Genomic DNA, 16,925 nt, shown 5'->3' with positions numbered 1-16,925 from the left:
TCTGGCCCCTGATCTCTGGCCCCTGACCTCTGGCCCCTGACCTCTGGCCCCTGATCTCTGGCCCCTGACCTCTGGCCCCTGACCTCGGGCCCCTGACCTCTGGCCCCTGATCTCTGGCCCCTGATCTCTGGCCCCTGACCTCTGGCCCCTGACCTCTGGCCCCTGACCTCGGGCCCCTGACCTCTGGCCCCTGACCTCGGGCCCCTGACCTCTGGCCCCTGACCTCTGGCCCCTGACCTCTGGCCCCTGACCTCTGGCCCCTGATCTCTGGCCCCTGACCTCGGGCCCCTGACCTCTGGCCCCTGACCTCGGGCCTCTGGCCCCTGATCTCTGGCCCCTGATCTCTGGCCCCTGACCTCTGGCCCCTGATCTCTGGCCCCTGATCTCTGGCCCCTGACCTCTGGCCCCTGACCTCGGGCCTCTGGCCCCTGATCTCTGGCCCCTGATCTCTGGCCCCTGACCTCTGGCCCCTGACCTCGGGCCTCTGGCCCCTGATCTCTGGCCCCTGATCTCTGGCCCCTGACCTCTGGCCCCTGACCTCGGGCCTCTGGCCCCTGATCTCTGGCCCCTGATCTCTGGCCCCTGACCTCTGGCCCCTGACCTCTGGCCCCTGATCTCTGGCCCCTGACCTCGGGCCTCTGGCCCCTGATCTCTGGCCCCTGATCTCTGGCCCCTGATCTCTGGCCCCTGACCTCTGGCCCCTGATCTCTGGCCCCTGACCTCTGGCCCCTGACCTCGGGCCTCTGGCCCCTGATCTCTGGCCCCTGATCTCTGGCCCCTGACCTCTGGCCCCTGATCTCTGGCCCCTGATCTCTGGCCCCTGACCTCTGGCCCCTGACCTCTGGCCCCTGATCTCTGGCCCCTGACCTCGGGCCTCTGGCCCCTGATATCTGGCCCCTGACCTCGGGCCTCTGGCCCCTGATCTCTGGCCCCTGACCTCGGGCCTCTGGCCCCTGACCTCGGGCCTCTGGCCCCTGATATCTGGCCCCTGACCTCGGGCCTCTGGCCCCTGATCTCTGGCCCCTGATCTCTGGCCCCTGACCTCTGGCCCCTGATCTCTGGCCCCTGACCTCTGGCCCCTGACTTCGGGCCTCTGGCCCCTGATCTCTGGCCCCTGATCTCTGGCCCCTGACCTCGGGCCTCTGGCCCCTGATCTCTGGCCCCTGACCTCGGGCCTCTGGCCCCTGATCTCTGGCCCCTGATCTCTGGCCCCTGATCTCTGGCCCCTGACCTCGGGCCTCTGGCCCCTGATCTCTGGCCCCTGACCTCGGGCCTCTGGCCCCTGACCTCTGGCCCCTGACCTCGGGCCTCTGGCCCCTGACCTCTGGCCCCTGATCTCTGGCCCCTGATCTCTGGCCCCTGACCTCGGGCCTCTGGCCCCTAATCTCTGGCCCCTGATCTCTGGCCCCTGACCTCGGGCCTCTGGCCCCTGATCTCTGGCCCCTGACCTCGGGCCTCTGGCCCCTGACCTCTGGCCCCTGACCTCGGGCCTCTGGCCCCTGATCTCTGGCCCCTGACCTCTGGCCCCTGACCTCGGGCCTCTGGCCCCTGATCTCTGGCCCCTGATCTCTGGCCCCTGACCTCGGGCCTCTGGCCCCTGACCTCTGGCCCCTGACCTCGGGCCTCTGGCCCCTGATCTCTGGCCCCTGACCTCGGGCCTCTGGCCCCTGATCTCTGGCCCCTGATCTCTGGCCCCTGACCTCGGGCCTCTGGCCCCTGATCTCTGGCCCCTGACCTCGGGCCTCTGGCCCCTGACCTCGGGCCTCTGGCCCCTGACCTCTGGCCCCTGACCTCGGGCCTCTGGCCCCTGATCTCTGGCCCCTGACCTCGGGCCTCTGGCCCCTGATCTCTGGCCCCTGACCTCGGGCCTCTGGCCCCTGATCTCTGGCCCCTGACCTCTGGCCCCTGACCTCTGGCCCCTGATCTCTGGCCCCTGACCTCTGGCCCCTGACCTCGGGCCCCTGACCTCTGGCCCCTGATCTCTGGCCCCTGATCTCTGGCCCCTGACCTCTGGCCCCTGACCTCTGGCCCCTGACCTCGGGCCCCTGACCTCTGGCCCCTGACCTCGGGCCCCTGACCTCTGGCCCCTGACCTCTGGCCCCTGACCTCTGGCCCCTGACCTCTGGCCCCTGACCTCGGGCCTCTGGCCCCTGACCTCTGGCCCCTGATCTCTGGCCCCTGACCTCTGGCCCCTGACCTCTGGCCCCTGATCTCTGGCCCCTGACCTCGGGCCTCTGGCCCCTGACCTCTGGCCCCTGACCTCTGGCCCCTGATCTCTGGCCCCTGACCTCGGGCCCCTGACCTCGGGCCTCTGACCTCGGGCCTCTGGCCCCTGACCTCGGGCCCCTGACCTCGGGCCTCTGGCCCCTGACCTCGGGCCTCTGGCCCCTGACCTCGGGCCTCTGGCCCCTGACCTCTGGCCCCTGATCTCTGGCCCCTGACCTCTGGCCCCTGACCTCGGGCCCCTGACCTCGGGCCTCTGGCCCCTGACCTCTGGCCCCTGACCTCTGGCCCCTGATCTCTGGCCCCTGACCTCTGGCCCCTGACCTCTGGCCCCTGACCTCGGGCCCCTGACCTCGGGCCTCTGGCCCCTGACCTCTGGCCCCTGACCTCGGGCCTCTGGCCCCTGATCTCTGGCCCCTGACCTCGGGCCTCTGACCTCGGGCCTCTGGCCCCTGATCTCTGGCCCCTGACCTCTGGCCCCTGACCTCTGGCCCCTGACCTCGGGCCCCTGACCTCTGGCCCCTGACCTCTGGCCCCTGACCTCGGGCCTCTGGCCCCTGACCTCTGGCCCCTGACCTCGGGCCTCTGGCCCCTGACCTCTGGCCCCTGACCTCGGGCCCCTGACCTCTGGCCCCTGACCTCTGGCCCCTGACCTCTGGCCCCTGACCTCGGGCCTCTGGCCCCTGACCTCTGGCCCCTGACCTCGGGCCTCTGGCCCCTGACCTCTGGCCCCTGACCTCGGGCCTCTGGCCCCTGATCTCTGGCCCCTGATCTCTGGCCCCTGACCTCGGGCCTCTGACCTCGGGCCTCTGGCCCCTGACCTCGGGCCCCTGACCTCGGGCCTCTGGCCCCTGACCTCGGGCCCCTGACCTCGGGCCTCTGGCCCCTGATCTCTGGCCCCTGACCTCGGGCCCCTGACCTCGGGCCTCTGGCCCCTGATCTCTGGCCCCTGACCTCGGGCCTCTGGCCCCTGACCTCGGGCCTCTGGCCCCTGATCTCTGGCCCCTGACCTCGGGCCTCTGGCCCCTGATCTCTGGCCCCTGACCTCGGGCCTCTGGCCCCTGACCTCGGGCCCCTGACGTCTCTCTGTGTGGTTTCAGGTGCATCTTGTTCAGTCCGGACGGCTCCTGTCTGTACAACGGAGCCACAGACTCTCTGCGGGTCTTCGGCTGGGAGCCCGACCGCTGCTTCGACGTGGTGCCGGTGGGCTGGGGGAAGGTGTCGGACCTCACCGTCTGCAACCAGCAGCTGGTGGGTCGCTCCGCCAGCTCAGATATGTTCTTTGGCCTAAATGCTCTGACCTAGGGGTGCGCGATCTGACGATATAAAATCGTGACTGGCGAGGAAGAGTGGAGAATCGCAGGCGATCTACCAAATTAGAGAAACCGTATAGATCGCCTTTGCCAATCAGCGCAATGATTTTTTTTTTTTAATGCTGGTGTATGGTGTGTGTCCCCGTTAAAAGACACGGATACAGATGTCCAGTTTGTGGTGGATTTATTTGGCATTTACACACAATAAACCCAGGGTGTACAGGCTAATGTTAGGTGAAAACAGCAAAGGGAAAATTACAAGCTGTTCACTGCTGCATCGGGAGGAGAAACGAAACTTTACAGCGACATCGTCTCACGCACAGGTGCGGTACATTCAGGAACATCGGAACGTCTATGGTGCGTTCACGAACGTTGGACGTATGAAAACTCACCGTAAAACACAATATAAATTAATGTATTTAACTGAAAATAACCAAACAACATGGGCTTTCTAACAGGTGGAGTCAAGTCGTCATCAGTGGTTTGTTTTTCTATTTCCGGTTGCTTCTCTCACTGTGTCAGATGTCATTAATTAGATCATTATTTTTCATCTTGAATTGGCCTACAGTTGAATTACAATGTGTTGATTGCCCAATTCTTTCTTTTACTCCTTAGCTCTTCTGTGGTTCAGCATGTCGACTTAACTCTACTGTAATTGGTCTTTCTTTTTTTTTTTGGATGGAAGATCGTGATAAAAAAATCGAAATCGTGATTTTATGCAAAAAAATCGTGATACAACATTTTTTCCATATCGCCCACCCCTAGTCTGACCTGTTTTTCTTTTAAGGAAACAGTTTGTTTGAACTGAAACTGGCCAAATCAGTCGTTAAAAATCAGTCGTTAAAGCTGCAGTCGGCAGGTTTTCAAAATTCCGAGTCTAAAGTCGGAAAATTCGAACTGATCCAACTTTCAGGTCCCTCCCCCAACCTCTACCAAGCTCCGAATCGCCCCCCCCCCCCCCCCGTGGACGAGGTTGTGCACGTGAGTTCACACCAGTGTGAGCGCACACAAGCTGGGGCAGACTCACGCTCAGCAGCGTGTGCACAAGCTGTGATTGACAGGTAGGATTCCTCCACCCTAACGTGATTGGTTAAAAACAGCCGGGAGCGCTCGGTTTTTGAAAGCATGATTACAGGCTTCAGAGGGAGCTACAGGTTTCGTTATTTTTCCTAAACAGCCTATTTAATATTCTACTTCCAGAATCCCATGACAGTTCAAGCTAATATGACTAAAAAAAAGTTGCCGACTGCCGCTTTAACAATAAGTTGGTAAAAATAAGTCGTTAAAAATCGGTCGTTAGAAATCGGTCGTTAGAAATCGGTCGTTAGAAATCTCGACGTGATATTTTTGTCTTACGGCCCACCGACGTGTTCACATCTTCAACACTGCGCAGAAGCCTTAGATTGACTCCTCCCCCTTCTGGTCCGTCAGATCGGCGTGTCCCACCAGCTGTCCAGCGTCTCGTCCTACGTGGTGGATCTGAAGCGGGTGAAGAACAGCGGCGGCTCGGTGATCCGGGGAATCATCCAGGACAATCAGCCGCTCACGGAGCCGAAGGATCCCAAAGGAGCCGCTCTGCGCCGCAACTACGAGAGGCCCACGACCAGCTCGCAGAGGTACGGGTCCGCGGGCTCTGAGAGAAACGCTTCCTCAGAACCGTGTCACTCAGTCACGTGTCGTGATGTCATCAGGGTGAAGCAGTGCTCAGACGCCGATAGGCGGAGCCCCGAAGGCGAGAGGCGGAGCCCCAGCGAGGACGAGGCGGATGAGAAGCTGTCGTCAGCGGAGATCCACAACGCCGAGGACTACAAGGAGATCTTCCAGCCGAAGAACGCCATCTGTAGGTGGAGCGGCGGCACCACACCTGTTTAAGATTCAGACATTTACATAGATACATAGATAAGTACTTTATTCATCCCTATTTTGGAAATTATTGTGTTGCAGCAGCGTGCAGTATAAAAGATATGTAAACAATTAAAGGAAAAACAAGCAAATAGAATAAAAATAGAGAATAAACATTTGCTATATACAAATCTACAGTATGAAGAGTAGGGTAAATAATAATAATAATAATAATAATAATAATAATAATAAACATCAGTAAACTAAATAAAAACAGATTTGTACATTTAACAATAAAGGTAAAAATAAATTTAACTGAGCAGACTGAACCTATAACAAATATAGGGTATATGGATAATTTACATTATATTGTACTTTGATGATATTTATGTAAATGTTATTAGTGCAAAATGAGCAGTTGACTCTGAAACTGAAACTGTTTCTGTTCTCCTGCAGCTCGCACTCCTCCCAGGATGTCCGAGCCTTTCCCTGCGCCTCCGGAGGACGGTGAGTCCGCCTGAAACCATGTAATCAGATTACTGTTGGCCGTGGTTCTTCTGGATCGGCACCACAGCTTCATCCGCCAGCTGAAACGTTCTCTATTGCATAATTTCCTGTTTGTTTAACTCGCCAAAATAAAAGCTGCCGGCTGACTCTCTGTCTCTTCCTCTCAGAGAGCGTTCTGGCCATCGCCCGACAGCTGAAGGACATGATAGTTCCTTTTCCTGAAAAGCAGCAGGTCAGTGAACGCAGCGAGAAAGTTCTTTATTTCCAACGGAGAACATCTGCACAGATGTTACGTATAACCGTACAGTTTCTCCCTGAAGCGCTCAGGTCCAAAGATAACGACTTCAGTTTGAGTTAAAAAGCAAAAAGTTCTGAGTCATCCAGGTCTTTATGTCTTTAAGACATGCTTGTAGTCTGACCAACCTATTGGGTTCATCAGATAAGTAGAGCTGAGTATCATCAGCATAGCAATGGAACTTTATGCCATGCTGTCTGATAATGTTCCTTAAAGCTGCAGTCTGCAACTCTTTTTCAAGCATAATGCCTGGAACTGTCCGGGGATTCTGAAAGTAGTACATTAAATACCCCAATACAAAAAAAAATGAGTTCTCTAGGTCCCCTATATGTCCCGCTAGGTCCCTCCAAAGCCAGCAGGTTTGTTTACAAAATTGCAGACCGGACCGGTAAAAGGTAACCAATCAGGTTGCGAGCTGGGCTCTGCTGCCTGTCAATCACCGATTGTGCACGCGCGATACAAGGTAGGCTCGTCCCCACGCTTATTTATCTGGACTATTGAACTTCATTACGGGCTGGTCTACTTACTGTGTCTTCCATGATCGCAAATGACAGGTGAGTTGATGAATGAGGAGTCGTGTACGCGCATCTGGAGTGCACGTAGACGTGCACGAGTTCTCATGTGTTTTGAAGGGGCGGGACAGGAAGTTGAATAACTTTTTATTTTTCGGTTAAAAAATAAGCATTCTTGCATTTTGCGACTACGGAGGTCACCGTTTTCAACTTCAAGCGTTCTGATAGATCATGTAAACTCTTAAAATGCCAAAAAGTAGGACTTTACGTATGACAACAACAAATCTTGCAGACTGCAGCTTTAATGGAAGCATGTATAAAGTGAAGAGAATCGGTCCAAGCACAGAACCCTGAGGAACTCCATGACTTACTCTGGTGCGTGAGGAAGATTCTTCATTTACAAGAACAAACTGAAATCTATCAGATAAATATGACTTAAACCAGCCTAATGCAGTTCCTTTAATCCCAATAACATGTTCAAGTCTGTGTAATAAGATACTGTGATCGACCGTATCAAATGCAGCACTGAGATCCAACAGGACAAGCACAGACACAAGTCCGCTATCAGAGGCTAAGAAGAGATCATTGGTAACTTTCAGCAGTGCAGTTTCTGTGCTATGATGCACTCTGAATCCTGACTGAAACTCTTCAGATTAACAGATAAATCTCACTCAGTGGGGTCACATGGCTCTGAAAGGATCGGATTATTGGCTAAATTACAATCAGACTGAGCTGAGCGAGGGTAATTCTCCTTGGATATTTGGCGGTGAATGAATGGGATCAGAGGCACAAAGCGTGTCATACCCCGGTATGATAGGTGGCGCTGTACCCATTCCAGCTGTTGCTAATAGAGCCACTTCCTGTTGACCTCTTCACCACCAACAACAACAACAAACTCAGGCGTTGGAGAAAGATGGAGAACGCAGAGCCAGATGAAGCTACGTCCCTCTGATTGTAATTTAGCCAATAATCCGATCCGGTCCAGTTCTTAGTCAGATTAAGGTGTCTACATGCACTTAATAACTCAGTCTGATTGTAATTTAGCCAATAATCCGATCCTTTCAGGGCCATGTGACCCCACTGAGTGAGGAACCAGATGTTTACCTGCTGATTACAGACCAGGTTTATTCGGCACCCAATCTGAAACATTTTAAAACTTCCCTTTCTCCTCTCCAGGCGCAGCCTCCTCCGCTCGCCACCTCCACCCCTGTCCAGAGGGTGGAGCCTACCGTGGTCTCCTCCGGGAAGCGTCCGGCGCCCCCAGCTGTGGTTCCCGTGCCCTCTGACCCGCCCTCCTCCAGTCAGCCTCCGGCCCAGGCCAGCCCGGCCAAACCCAAACAGCAGCCCAAAATCATTCTCAGCTCCAGGAACGAGCCCATCGGGCTGAACGTGGCCGACTTCCTGCCGGTGTGTGCCCACGCTTCGGCGCCATGTGACTCTGCCGTGTGATTTAGTCGCTTAACGTACTCTTCTGCTCAGTCTCCAGCCAACCACCGAGCCGCCGCCCTGACGGACGAGGAGGCTCTGTCCCAGATCAAGAAGGGCCACGACACCATGTGTGTGATGCTGAGCAGCCGCCACAAGAACCTGCAGACGGTCCGAGCCGTGTGGGTCCGAGAGGACGTCAAGGTGAGTTCCTGCTGCCCCGCGGCGACCAGAACGCTGCAGGAGAACTTTTTATTTTTCTTAAATTTGGTCTTTATTTAGGATCGTTACGTGTCAATCATACAAATATCACAGGGTACATCCCTTCACAGTCTGATCCTTTTACTTTTTTTTAATAATTAGAACAGAACAGAGGTGATATATATAAAAAATAAAATCACAAAGGAAAAAAAAACAAAACAAACATACAAGCAAAATGTTAATATGCTTCTTTCTTGTTAAACATAGGTTGGGAGAGACTAGGGACAGAGTGAAGCAATTTGATTTGTTTCACACGTTTCATGGAAGAAGGTACCAACGAGTCCGATGAAAAGATGAATGAGTTGAATCTACAGTTGAATGTTTTCCATCTGGGTGAAACATCGCAGCTAAACCCATTTTCACCCTGTCAAACCAAACAAAACGTCCAGTTGTGAATAGGGATGGGAATCGAAAACCGGTTGTTGTTGAGCACCGGTTCCCAGTGTTTCAATTCCTTGGAATCGTTTGGCCATTTTGCAAACGATTCCCTTATCGATTCCAGTGGGCGCGAATGACGTCACCACGCAGCGTTGCGTGGCGAGTCCAGCGCAGCCAGCAGCCAACAGTAAACATGGCGCCCAAGCGGTACAAACGCTCGAAAGTTTGGTTACACATCCCTAAAAAAGACGACAACAGGGCAACTTGCAAAGTGAATATTTCACCAAAGGGAGGAAATACTACCAACATGCAATAACTATGAATGAATGTCGCGTTTTCGATCCGCTCCGGACTAACGTTGGTGAATCTAAACCCAGCAACGTTAGCAACGTTAGCATGTCCTCGGCTAACACTGCAGGTAACTAACTAACAAACACTGCCTATCATGTTAGCACCATTTGCCTGATTGTAAAAGCTGCTGTTAGTAACGGTTAAGGTTAAATGAATGCCTTCTCAGGCATTACATTTAGATGAAATCATGAGAGACAGAGCCTGACTGGCTCAGAGCCAGAGGCTGGTGGTACTACCCCCAGTTCACCTCTACCTCCAGCTTCTCCTTTCACCAGAGCAGGAAGAGTTAAATTACCCAGGCCAGGATAGACCAATGTGGACCTCACCGTTGTTGGGTTTGTGAGGTCATGACTCGTGTTACTTCTAAACTAAGCAAAGTTGATGCTAATCGACCGGTTTGTTGTCCTTTTTCTCCATATGAGAATCGATAAGGGAACCGACAAAGAACCGAATCATTAAGCAGAATCGAAAATGGAAATGGAATCGTAAAAATCTTATCAATTCCCATCCCTAGTGATGAATTCATTCATCTGTGTTCTGCCCGTCTAACCGAAGCCGGGCCCCATCTTTGTTAGCAGAGCCCCAACCACAGCCTCACCTGACAGAATCCCCGTTAAAGGAGCTTAAAGACACGGACCAGGATCTCCCACAGAGGAGGGTTTCTCTCTAAACTTAAAACTTATCCTGAGATTTTAGTAAACGGACTAAAAATAAAACATGTAGAGCAATTTAAATATCTGGGTTTAATTCTAGATCAAACACTCAGTTTTAAAGGGCATGTCAAAAAGCTGAGTAGTACGTTGAAATATAATTTAGCAAATTGTAGCTACATAAGAAACTCTGTTACCCTTGAGGCATCAAGTACCTAAATGCAATGATCACACCCCATCTTTGGTACTGTATCCCATCCTGGTCTCAGGCATGTAAAACACTCACAAAACCACTGTTGTCATCGTATAAAAGTAGCCTCAAGATCCAAGCCAACAACCACGACATCACCATCACTGTCTGCTACCTGCCAAATATGGTATTTTGGGTTTTGAGAATTTAATTATACATTCAAACGTCTGTTTAGTCCACAAAGTGCTTTACAATGCTTACGCTCCCCCTTTGAAAAAGTCTGTGACGCTCTGCTCTGAAAACACAGCCCCAGGAACTCGGTCTGTTACCAGGGCCGAGTGTAGCAGAGCTCAGTTTGGTAGCTCTTCTTTTTCATGTGTGGCCATCAGTCAGTGGAATGTCCCACAGAAATGATCTCCTGTATAAATCTCCACACATTCTCATGCTTATCAAAGCGCTGGTTATCAAGTAAGCAAGCTGCACACATTGAGTGATATGTGAGTGTGTGTGTGTCTGGTTGCTGGTGTGTGTAATGAGTGTGGTTGTTGGGGGAGGATGGGGAAAGTTGGACTGTTATCTGTGTTAGAATGCATGATGAGAATAAGACAGAGTATGTGCTGTTGATCCCTACTGTGCACTTCATGATTTTGGTGCCCTTTTCTTTTTTGCCAGTGTATTTTGTCTATTTTTAAAATATTATGGTCTGCATATTACTTTTATGTGTCATAATTTTTTTTAATCACTGTCTTTTTATTAAGTTTTTTTCCTTTTATGCATACAGTTTGTGAATACAAAGAAGTGTTAATCTGGCACAGACATAAAATAATATACAGAAAATGAATCCCTACAAAGTAATCCCATTTAGCCCACCCAGGTCACTGCGCAGTAGGTCCACGCACTACATTCTTATCCCTGACAGAAACAGAGCTCATTTTAATCAAATAAATTAATCTGAAACTAACCCTCTCGCTTCAGCGTCAAGCCAGAGTTTAATGTTGCTTTTAATGTTGATTTTAATGTTGATTGTTGTGGATGTTGCTCATGGTGGGGGGGTAGTATGTGTGCAGTGTGGTTGTCGGTGTGATGTTGTGTGTGAGTTTATGAATTGAATTGATTTTATTATGTAAAGCACTTTGTGCTGCTTTTTTCTTTAGTATGAAAGGTGCTATATAAATAAAGTTTGATTTGATTTGGAGGATTATTGTATATTTTGAAATGAGTTAAGAAAGTGCCCCCATGTTTTTTCAATTTTACCAGTTGAGTGTTGAAGAGAGCATCTAAATCTTTCCAATTTCAAACACGACATAAGGTCACATATATCTGTCATATTTTACAATCTTAATCTGTTCTCACCTTACGTGCCTGCAGGGACTACAGGTGGAAATGAGCAAATGTTGCTACAACCTGGCACAAGGCATCTCTTCTCTCACGATTAATGCTTTTGTGCGTTGTCCCTGTTTTAAATAAATAGAAATAAAATAAAATCTCAGTCCACAGCGTCTGACAGACTTCAGTCAGCACCTGGTTCTGCTGCGGGGCAGGTAAACTGGGACCAGGGCGCTGGCCCTGTCAGATGGACCGGTGATCACATGACTTCCTGACTCACTCTGATTTGTTGAGGCCTGTTTGTGTGTCTCTGCAGAGAGCTTTGGACACCGCCATCGCCATGAACGACCTGTCCATCGTGGTGGACATCCTCAACATCATCAACGTGCAGCCGTGAGACGCACACACACACACACACACACACACACACACATCTGCATAACCTTTATTTACACATGAAAATGAATCCTAACGATATGTGAAACCAGCGATCAGCTCGGGACCTTTGGGCTGTTCTTTAAGGACGAACTTCAGAGATGATCTGTTGTTAGTCAGTTAGTTTGGCCTCAGTTATTTAAAGGGAAGACACAGTATCACAGAGGTTTATAGCTCCCAGTGATCAAAGGAGAAATGGAAAGTTCCACGAATGTTCGGTGAAGTAAAAGACTGTCGATGAAAGCTTCAGACCGAACAGGTTTAGGAGGCGGAGTCAGCTGATGGCGTGTGTTCTGCTGTTTCAGCTCGCTGTGGAAACTGGACCTGTGCACCACCGTCCTGCCTCAGATCGACAAGCTGCTGCAGAGCAAGTATGAGAGGTGAGACCGAGCCAGAAGCAGGCCCAGACCCTGAAACACAGAAACTATTGGCGCTTTTCCACCAGCTCGCTTCGGCTCGGCGCGCTATTGCGTGTTTCCACTAGCACGCCGTACCTGCAACCGGCACGATTTTCCGTACCACCTCAGCCCCGGTTCCAAGCGGGCCGAAGCGTTACTAAAACGTGACGTCAGCCGACTGCCTTCCACTGATTGGGCGATGAGTGTCGTCACTGGAAGCGTCATAACGCGGATAATAAAAGCTAGCGTTAGCAACCGTTAGCTTACCTCCAAACGTCGTCTCTTTGAAGCTCGTAACAAAACTCTCCGGTACTTTTCAACACTGTTTTGTCTGGCGGCCAGGAGTCTTCTCTGGCTCTCTTCTCTTGCCTTCTGTGCGACAAAAAGCCGCAGGGTGAGCAGCAGCACGCTGGACGTGGGCAACGCCGCCCACGTCCAGGAGGCACGAAGTGTAATGGAAACACAACCAAACCGAGCCGTGGCGAGCCGTGTAGAGCTAGTGGAAAAGCGCCATAAGGGATTTCTGAGAGTTATGGTTCCGTTTGGGGTCAGTCTGAACCTGTGTGTGTCCTCAGCTACATGCAGACCGGCTCCACGTCTCTGAAGCTGATCATGAAGCACTTCTGGATGCTGATCTCAGACACCCTGAAGGCCTCGCCATCTGTCGGGGTCGACATCACGCGAGAGGAGCGGTGAGTCCTGTGGGGGGGCAGCACCAACTGATCCTGATCGTTGTTGGGTTAGTGTCAGATGGCCTCTGACGGCCATGTTGGTTTAGTGTCAGATGGCCTCTGACGGCCATGTTGGGTTAGTTTCAGACGGCCTCTGACGGCCATGTTGGGTTAGTTTCAGACGGCCATGTTGGGTTAGTTTCAGATGGCCATGTTGGGTTAGTTTCAGACGGCCTCTGACGGCCATGTTGGGTTAGTGTCAGATGGCCTCTGGCGGCCATGTTGTGTTAGTGTCAGATGGCCTCTGACGGCCATGTTGGGTTAGTGTCAGATGGCCTCTGACGGCCATGTTGGGTTAGTTTCAGATGGCCTCTGGCGGCCATTTTGTGTTAGTGTCAGATGGCCTCTGACGGCCATGTTGGGTTAGTGTCAGATGGCCTCTGACGGCCATGTTGGGTTAGTTTCAGATGGCCTCTGACGGCCATGTTGGGTTAGTGTCAGACGGCCTCTGATGGCCATGTTGGGTTAGTGTCAGACGGCCTCTGACGGCCATGTTGGGTTAGTTTCAGACGGTCTCTGATGGCCATGTTGGGTTAGTGTCAGACGGCCTCTGGCGGCCATGTTGGGTTAGTTTCAGATGGCCTCTGACGGCCATGTTGGGTTAGTTTCAGACGGTCTCTGATGGCCATGTTGGGTTAGTGTCAGACGGCCTCTGGCGGCCATGTTGGGTTAGTTTCAGACGGCCTCTGACGGCCATGTTGGGTTAGTTTCAGATGGTCTCTGGCGGCCATGTTGGGTTAGTTTCAGATGGCCTCTGACGGCCATGTTGGGTTAGTGTCAGATGGCCTCTGGCGGCCATGTTGTGTTAGTGTCAGATGGCCTCTGACGGCCATGTTGGGTTAGTGTCAGATGGCCTCTGACGGCCATGTTGGGTTAGTTTCAGATGGCCTCTGGCGGCCATTTTGTGTTAGTGTCAGATGGCCTCTGACGGCCATGTTGGGTTAGTGTCAGATGGCCTCTGACGGCCATGTTGGGTTAGTTTCAGACGGCCTCTGGCGGCCATGTTGGGTTAGTTTCAGATGGCCTCTGACGGCCATGTTGGGTTAGTGTCAGACGGCCTCTGATGGCCATGTTGGGTTAGTGTCAGACGGCCTCTGACGGCCATGTTGGGTTAGTTTCAGACGGTCTCTGATGGCCATGTTGGGTTAGTGTCAGACGGCCTCTGGCGGCCATGTTGGGTTAGTTTCAGATGGCCTCTGGCGGCCATGTTGGGTTAGTGTCAGACGGCCTCTGACGGCCATGTTGGGTTAGTTTCAGACGGCCTCTGACGGCCATGTTGGGTTAGTTTCAGACGGCCTCTGACGGCCATGTTGGGTTAGTTTCAGATGGCCTCTGACGGCCATGTTGGGTTAGTTTCAGATGGTCTTTGATGGCCATGTTGGGTTAGTGTCAGACGGCCTCTGGCGGCCATGTTGGGTCAGTTTCAGATGGCCTCTGACGGCCATGTTGGGTTAGTTTCAGACGGCCTCTGACGGCCATGTTGGGTTAGTTTCAGACGGCCTCTGACGGCCATGTTGGGTTAGTTTCAGACGGCCTCTGGCGGCCATGTTGGGTTAGTTTCAGATGGCCTCTGGCGGCCATGTTGGGTTAGTGTCAGACGGCCTCTGATGGCCATGTTGGGTTAGTTTCAGATGGCCTCTGGCGGCCATGTTGTGTTAGTGTCAGATGGCCTCTGACGGCCATGTTGGGTTAGTGTCAGATGGCCTCTGGCGGCCATGTTGGGTTAGTTTCAGATGGCCTCTGGCGGCCATGTTGGGTTAGTGTCAGACGGCCTCTGATGGCCATGTTGGGTTAGTGTCAGATGGCCTCTGGCGGCCATGTTGGGTTAGTGTCAGATGGCCTCTGGCGGCCATGTTGGGTTAGTGTCAGACGGCCTCTGATGGCCATGTTGGGTTAGTTTCAGATGGCCTCTGGCGGCCATGTTGTGTTAGTGTCAGATGGCCTCTGACGGCCATGTTGGGTTAGTGTCAGATGGCCTCTGGCGGCCATGTTGGGTTAGTGTCAGATGGCCTCTGGCGGCCATGTTGGGTTAGTGTCAGATGGCCTCTGGCGGCCATGTTGGGTTAGTTTCAGATGGCCTCTGGCGGCCATGTTGTGTTAGTGTCAGATGGCCTCTGACGGCCATGTTGGGTTAGTTTCAGATGGCCTCTGGCGGCCATGTTGTGTTAGTGTCAGATGGCCTCTGACGGCCATGTTGGGTTAGTGTCAGATGGCCTCTGGCGGCCATGTTGGGTTAGTTTCAGATGGCCTCTGGCGGCCATGTTGGGTTAGTGTCAGATGGCCTCTGGCGGCCATGTTGGGTTAGTGTCAGATGGCCTCTGGCGGCCATGTTGGGTTAGTTTCAGATGGTCTCTGACGGCCATGTTGGGTTAGTTTCAGATGGCCTCTGACGGCCATGTTGGGTTAGTTTCAGACGGCCTCTGGCGGCCATGTTGGGTTAGTGTCAGACGGCCTCTGACGGCCATGTTGGGTTAGTGTCAGACGGCCTCTGATGGCCATGTTGGGTTAGTTTCAGATGGCCTCTGATGGCCATGTTGGGTTAGTTTCAGATGGCCTCTGGCGGCCATGTTGGGTTAGTTTCAGACGGCCTCTGGCGGCCATGTTGGGTTAGTTTCAGACGGCCTCTGGCGGCCATGTTGTGTTAGTGTCAGATGGCCTCTGACGGCCATGTTGGGTTAGTGTCAGATGGCCTCTGGCGGCCATGTTGGGTTAGTGTCAGACGGCCTCTGATGGCCATGTTGGGTTAGTGTCAGACGGCCTCTGGCGGCCATGTTGGGTTAGTGTCAGACGGCCTCTGATGGCCATGTTGGGTTAGTTTCAGATGGCCTCTGATGGCCATGTTGGGTTAGTTTCAGATGGCCTCTGGCGGCCATGTTGGGTTAGTTTCAGACGGCCTCTGGCGGCCATGTTGGGTTAGTGTCAGATGGCCTCTGGCGGCCATGTTGTGTTAGTGTCAGATGGCCTCTGACGGCCATGTTGGGAGGCCATGTTGGGTTAGTGTCAGATGGCCTCTGACGGCCATGTTGGGTTAGTGTCAGATGGCCTCTGGCGGCCATGTTGGGTTAGTTTCAGGCGTATAAACTGCTGTAACTGAAGTGTTGTTTTGTGACCACGTTTTTTTTCGCCGCAGACACCAGAAGTGCCGAGCGTGCTGCAAACACCTGAAGAACCTCAGCAACATCGTGAAGAACAAGGCGGCGCAGGTGGGCCGTCACGGCAGCGCCTTCAAGGAGCTGCAGCTGCTCATGGCGCCACTGGACGACACGCTCTGAGGGACGCCGGCGCCTTCCAGCACGCAGCGGATCAGCCGATCTGCGGACTCTCCCGTAAAGATTCCCGAACGTAGTTTCCCGTCGTCACGAAGCCTCCAGACGAGCGGGCGCAGGTCGGTCCTCCAGCTGAGGGAACCGGAACCGGCTGATGGTGGCGGGCGGAGCGGTTCTGAGGGAAACGCCGGCAGCGGCCTGCCTTTAGTCACAGCTGCAGCCCGAGGTGCTGCGCAGAGCTGGAACAGCGGATCAGAACCAACACGAGCAGCGCAGAGCCGCTCGCCGCTGTGGGAGGAGCTTGTTCCCTCTGTTTCAGGTCTGAATGTGAACAGATGGGGTCAGAAGGTTCTGGAGGATTCATAAAGAAGTCAGGAAGCTGTTGGGTCAGTGCGGCGCCGACCCCTCCTGTTGTTTTTCTACGTTTCACCGGGTTTTAAATGTGCACCTGTTCCTTTAAATAAAGTTTTGAACTGTTTGAACTGCGGTCGCTTTGTTTCAGCGAGTTCTGCCCCGACCAGAACATTCGGGCTGGGTTTAAGATCCAAATGAAACAGTTTCAATTGTTTTAATAGTGTTCAGGAAGAAAAATACAGACTAAGGTTTTACATCTGGGGGAGGAGGCCCCGGGTCAGAACCAGAACTCTCTGGAGGGATTATATATCCCATCTGACCTGGGAACACCTCGGGATCCTCCAGGAGGAGCTGGAGCTCCGGGGAGATGGCTGTCCGGGTTTCCCTGCTGGACCTGCTGGTTCTGACCTCCTTAAAGGGACACTGTGTCATTTCTTCCCCCATCTAGTGGTGCAATTTTATTTTGCA

The 16,925-nt window shown here is 53.0% G+C and overlaps 1 protein-coding gene across 1 annotated transcript in view; it reads left to right on the top strand.

Annotated features, from left to right (window-relative positions):
• Window positions 1–16,585, top strand: part of katnb1 (katanin p80 (WD repeat containing) subunit B 1) — a 29,371-nt gene extending 12,786 nt beyond the window's left edge. The window contains exons 10-20 of the mRNA XM_075468734.1: window positions 3,324–3,474; window positions 4,968–5,152; window positions 5,228–5,376; window positions 5,835–5,885; window positions 6,053–6,117; window positions 7,869–8,099; window positions 8,172–8,321; window positions 11,590–11,666; window positions 12,014–12,088; window positions 12,682–12,798; window positions 15,968–16,585. Of these exons, the coding sequence (XP_075324849.1) occupies window positions 3,324–3,474; window positions 4,968–5,152; window positions 5,228–5,376; window positions 5,835–5,885; window positions 6,053–6,117; window positions 7,869–8,099; window positions 8,172–8,321; window positions 11,590–11,666; window positions 12,014–12,088; window positions 12,682–12,798; window positions 15,968–16,109 (1,393 nt within the window). The 3' untranslated portion in view covers window positions 16,110–16,585. The remainder of the gene's footprint in view (window positions 1–3,323; window positions 3,475–4,967; window positions 5,153–5,227; window positions 5,377–5,834; window positions 5,886–6,052; window positions 6,118–7,868; window positions 8,100–8,171; window positions 8,322–11,589; window positions 11,667–12,013; window positions 12,089–12,681; window positions 12,799–15,967) is intronic.
• The last annotated feature ends 340 nt before the right edge of the window (window positions 16,586–16,925 follow it).

This window comes from Odontesthes bonariensis, chromosome 1 (genome assembly GCF_027942865.1).
Source record: "Odontesthes bonariensis isolate fOdoBon6 chromosome 1, fOdoBon6.hap1, whole genome shotgun sequence".
Classification (NCBI taxonomy): Eukaryota; Metazoa; Chordata; class Actinopteri; order Atheriniformes; family Atherinopsidae; genus Odontesthes; species Odontesthes bonariensis.
This window is presented reverse-complemented; position numbering and strand designations above follow the sequence as displayed.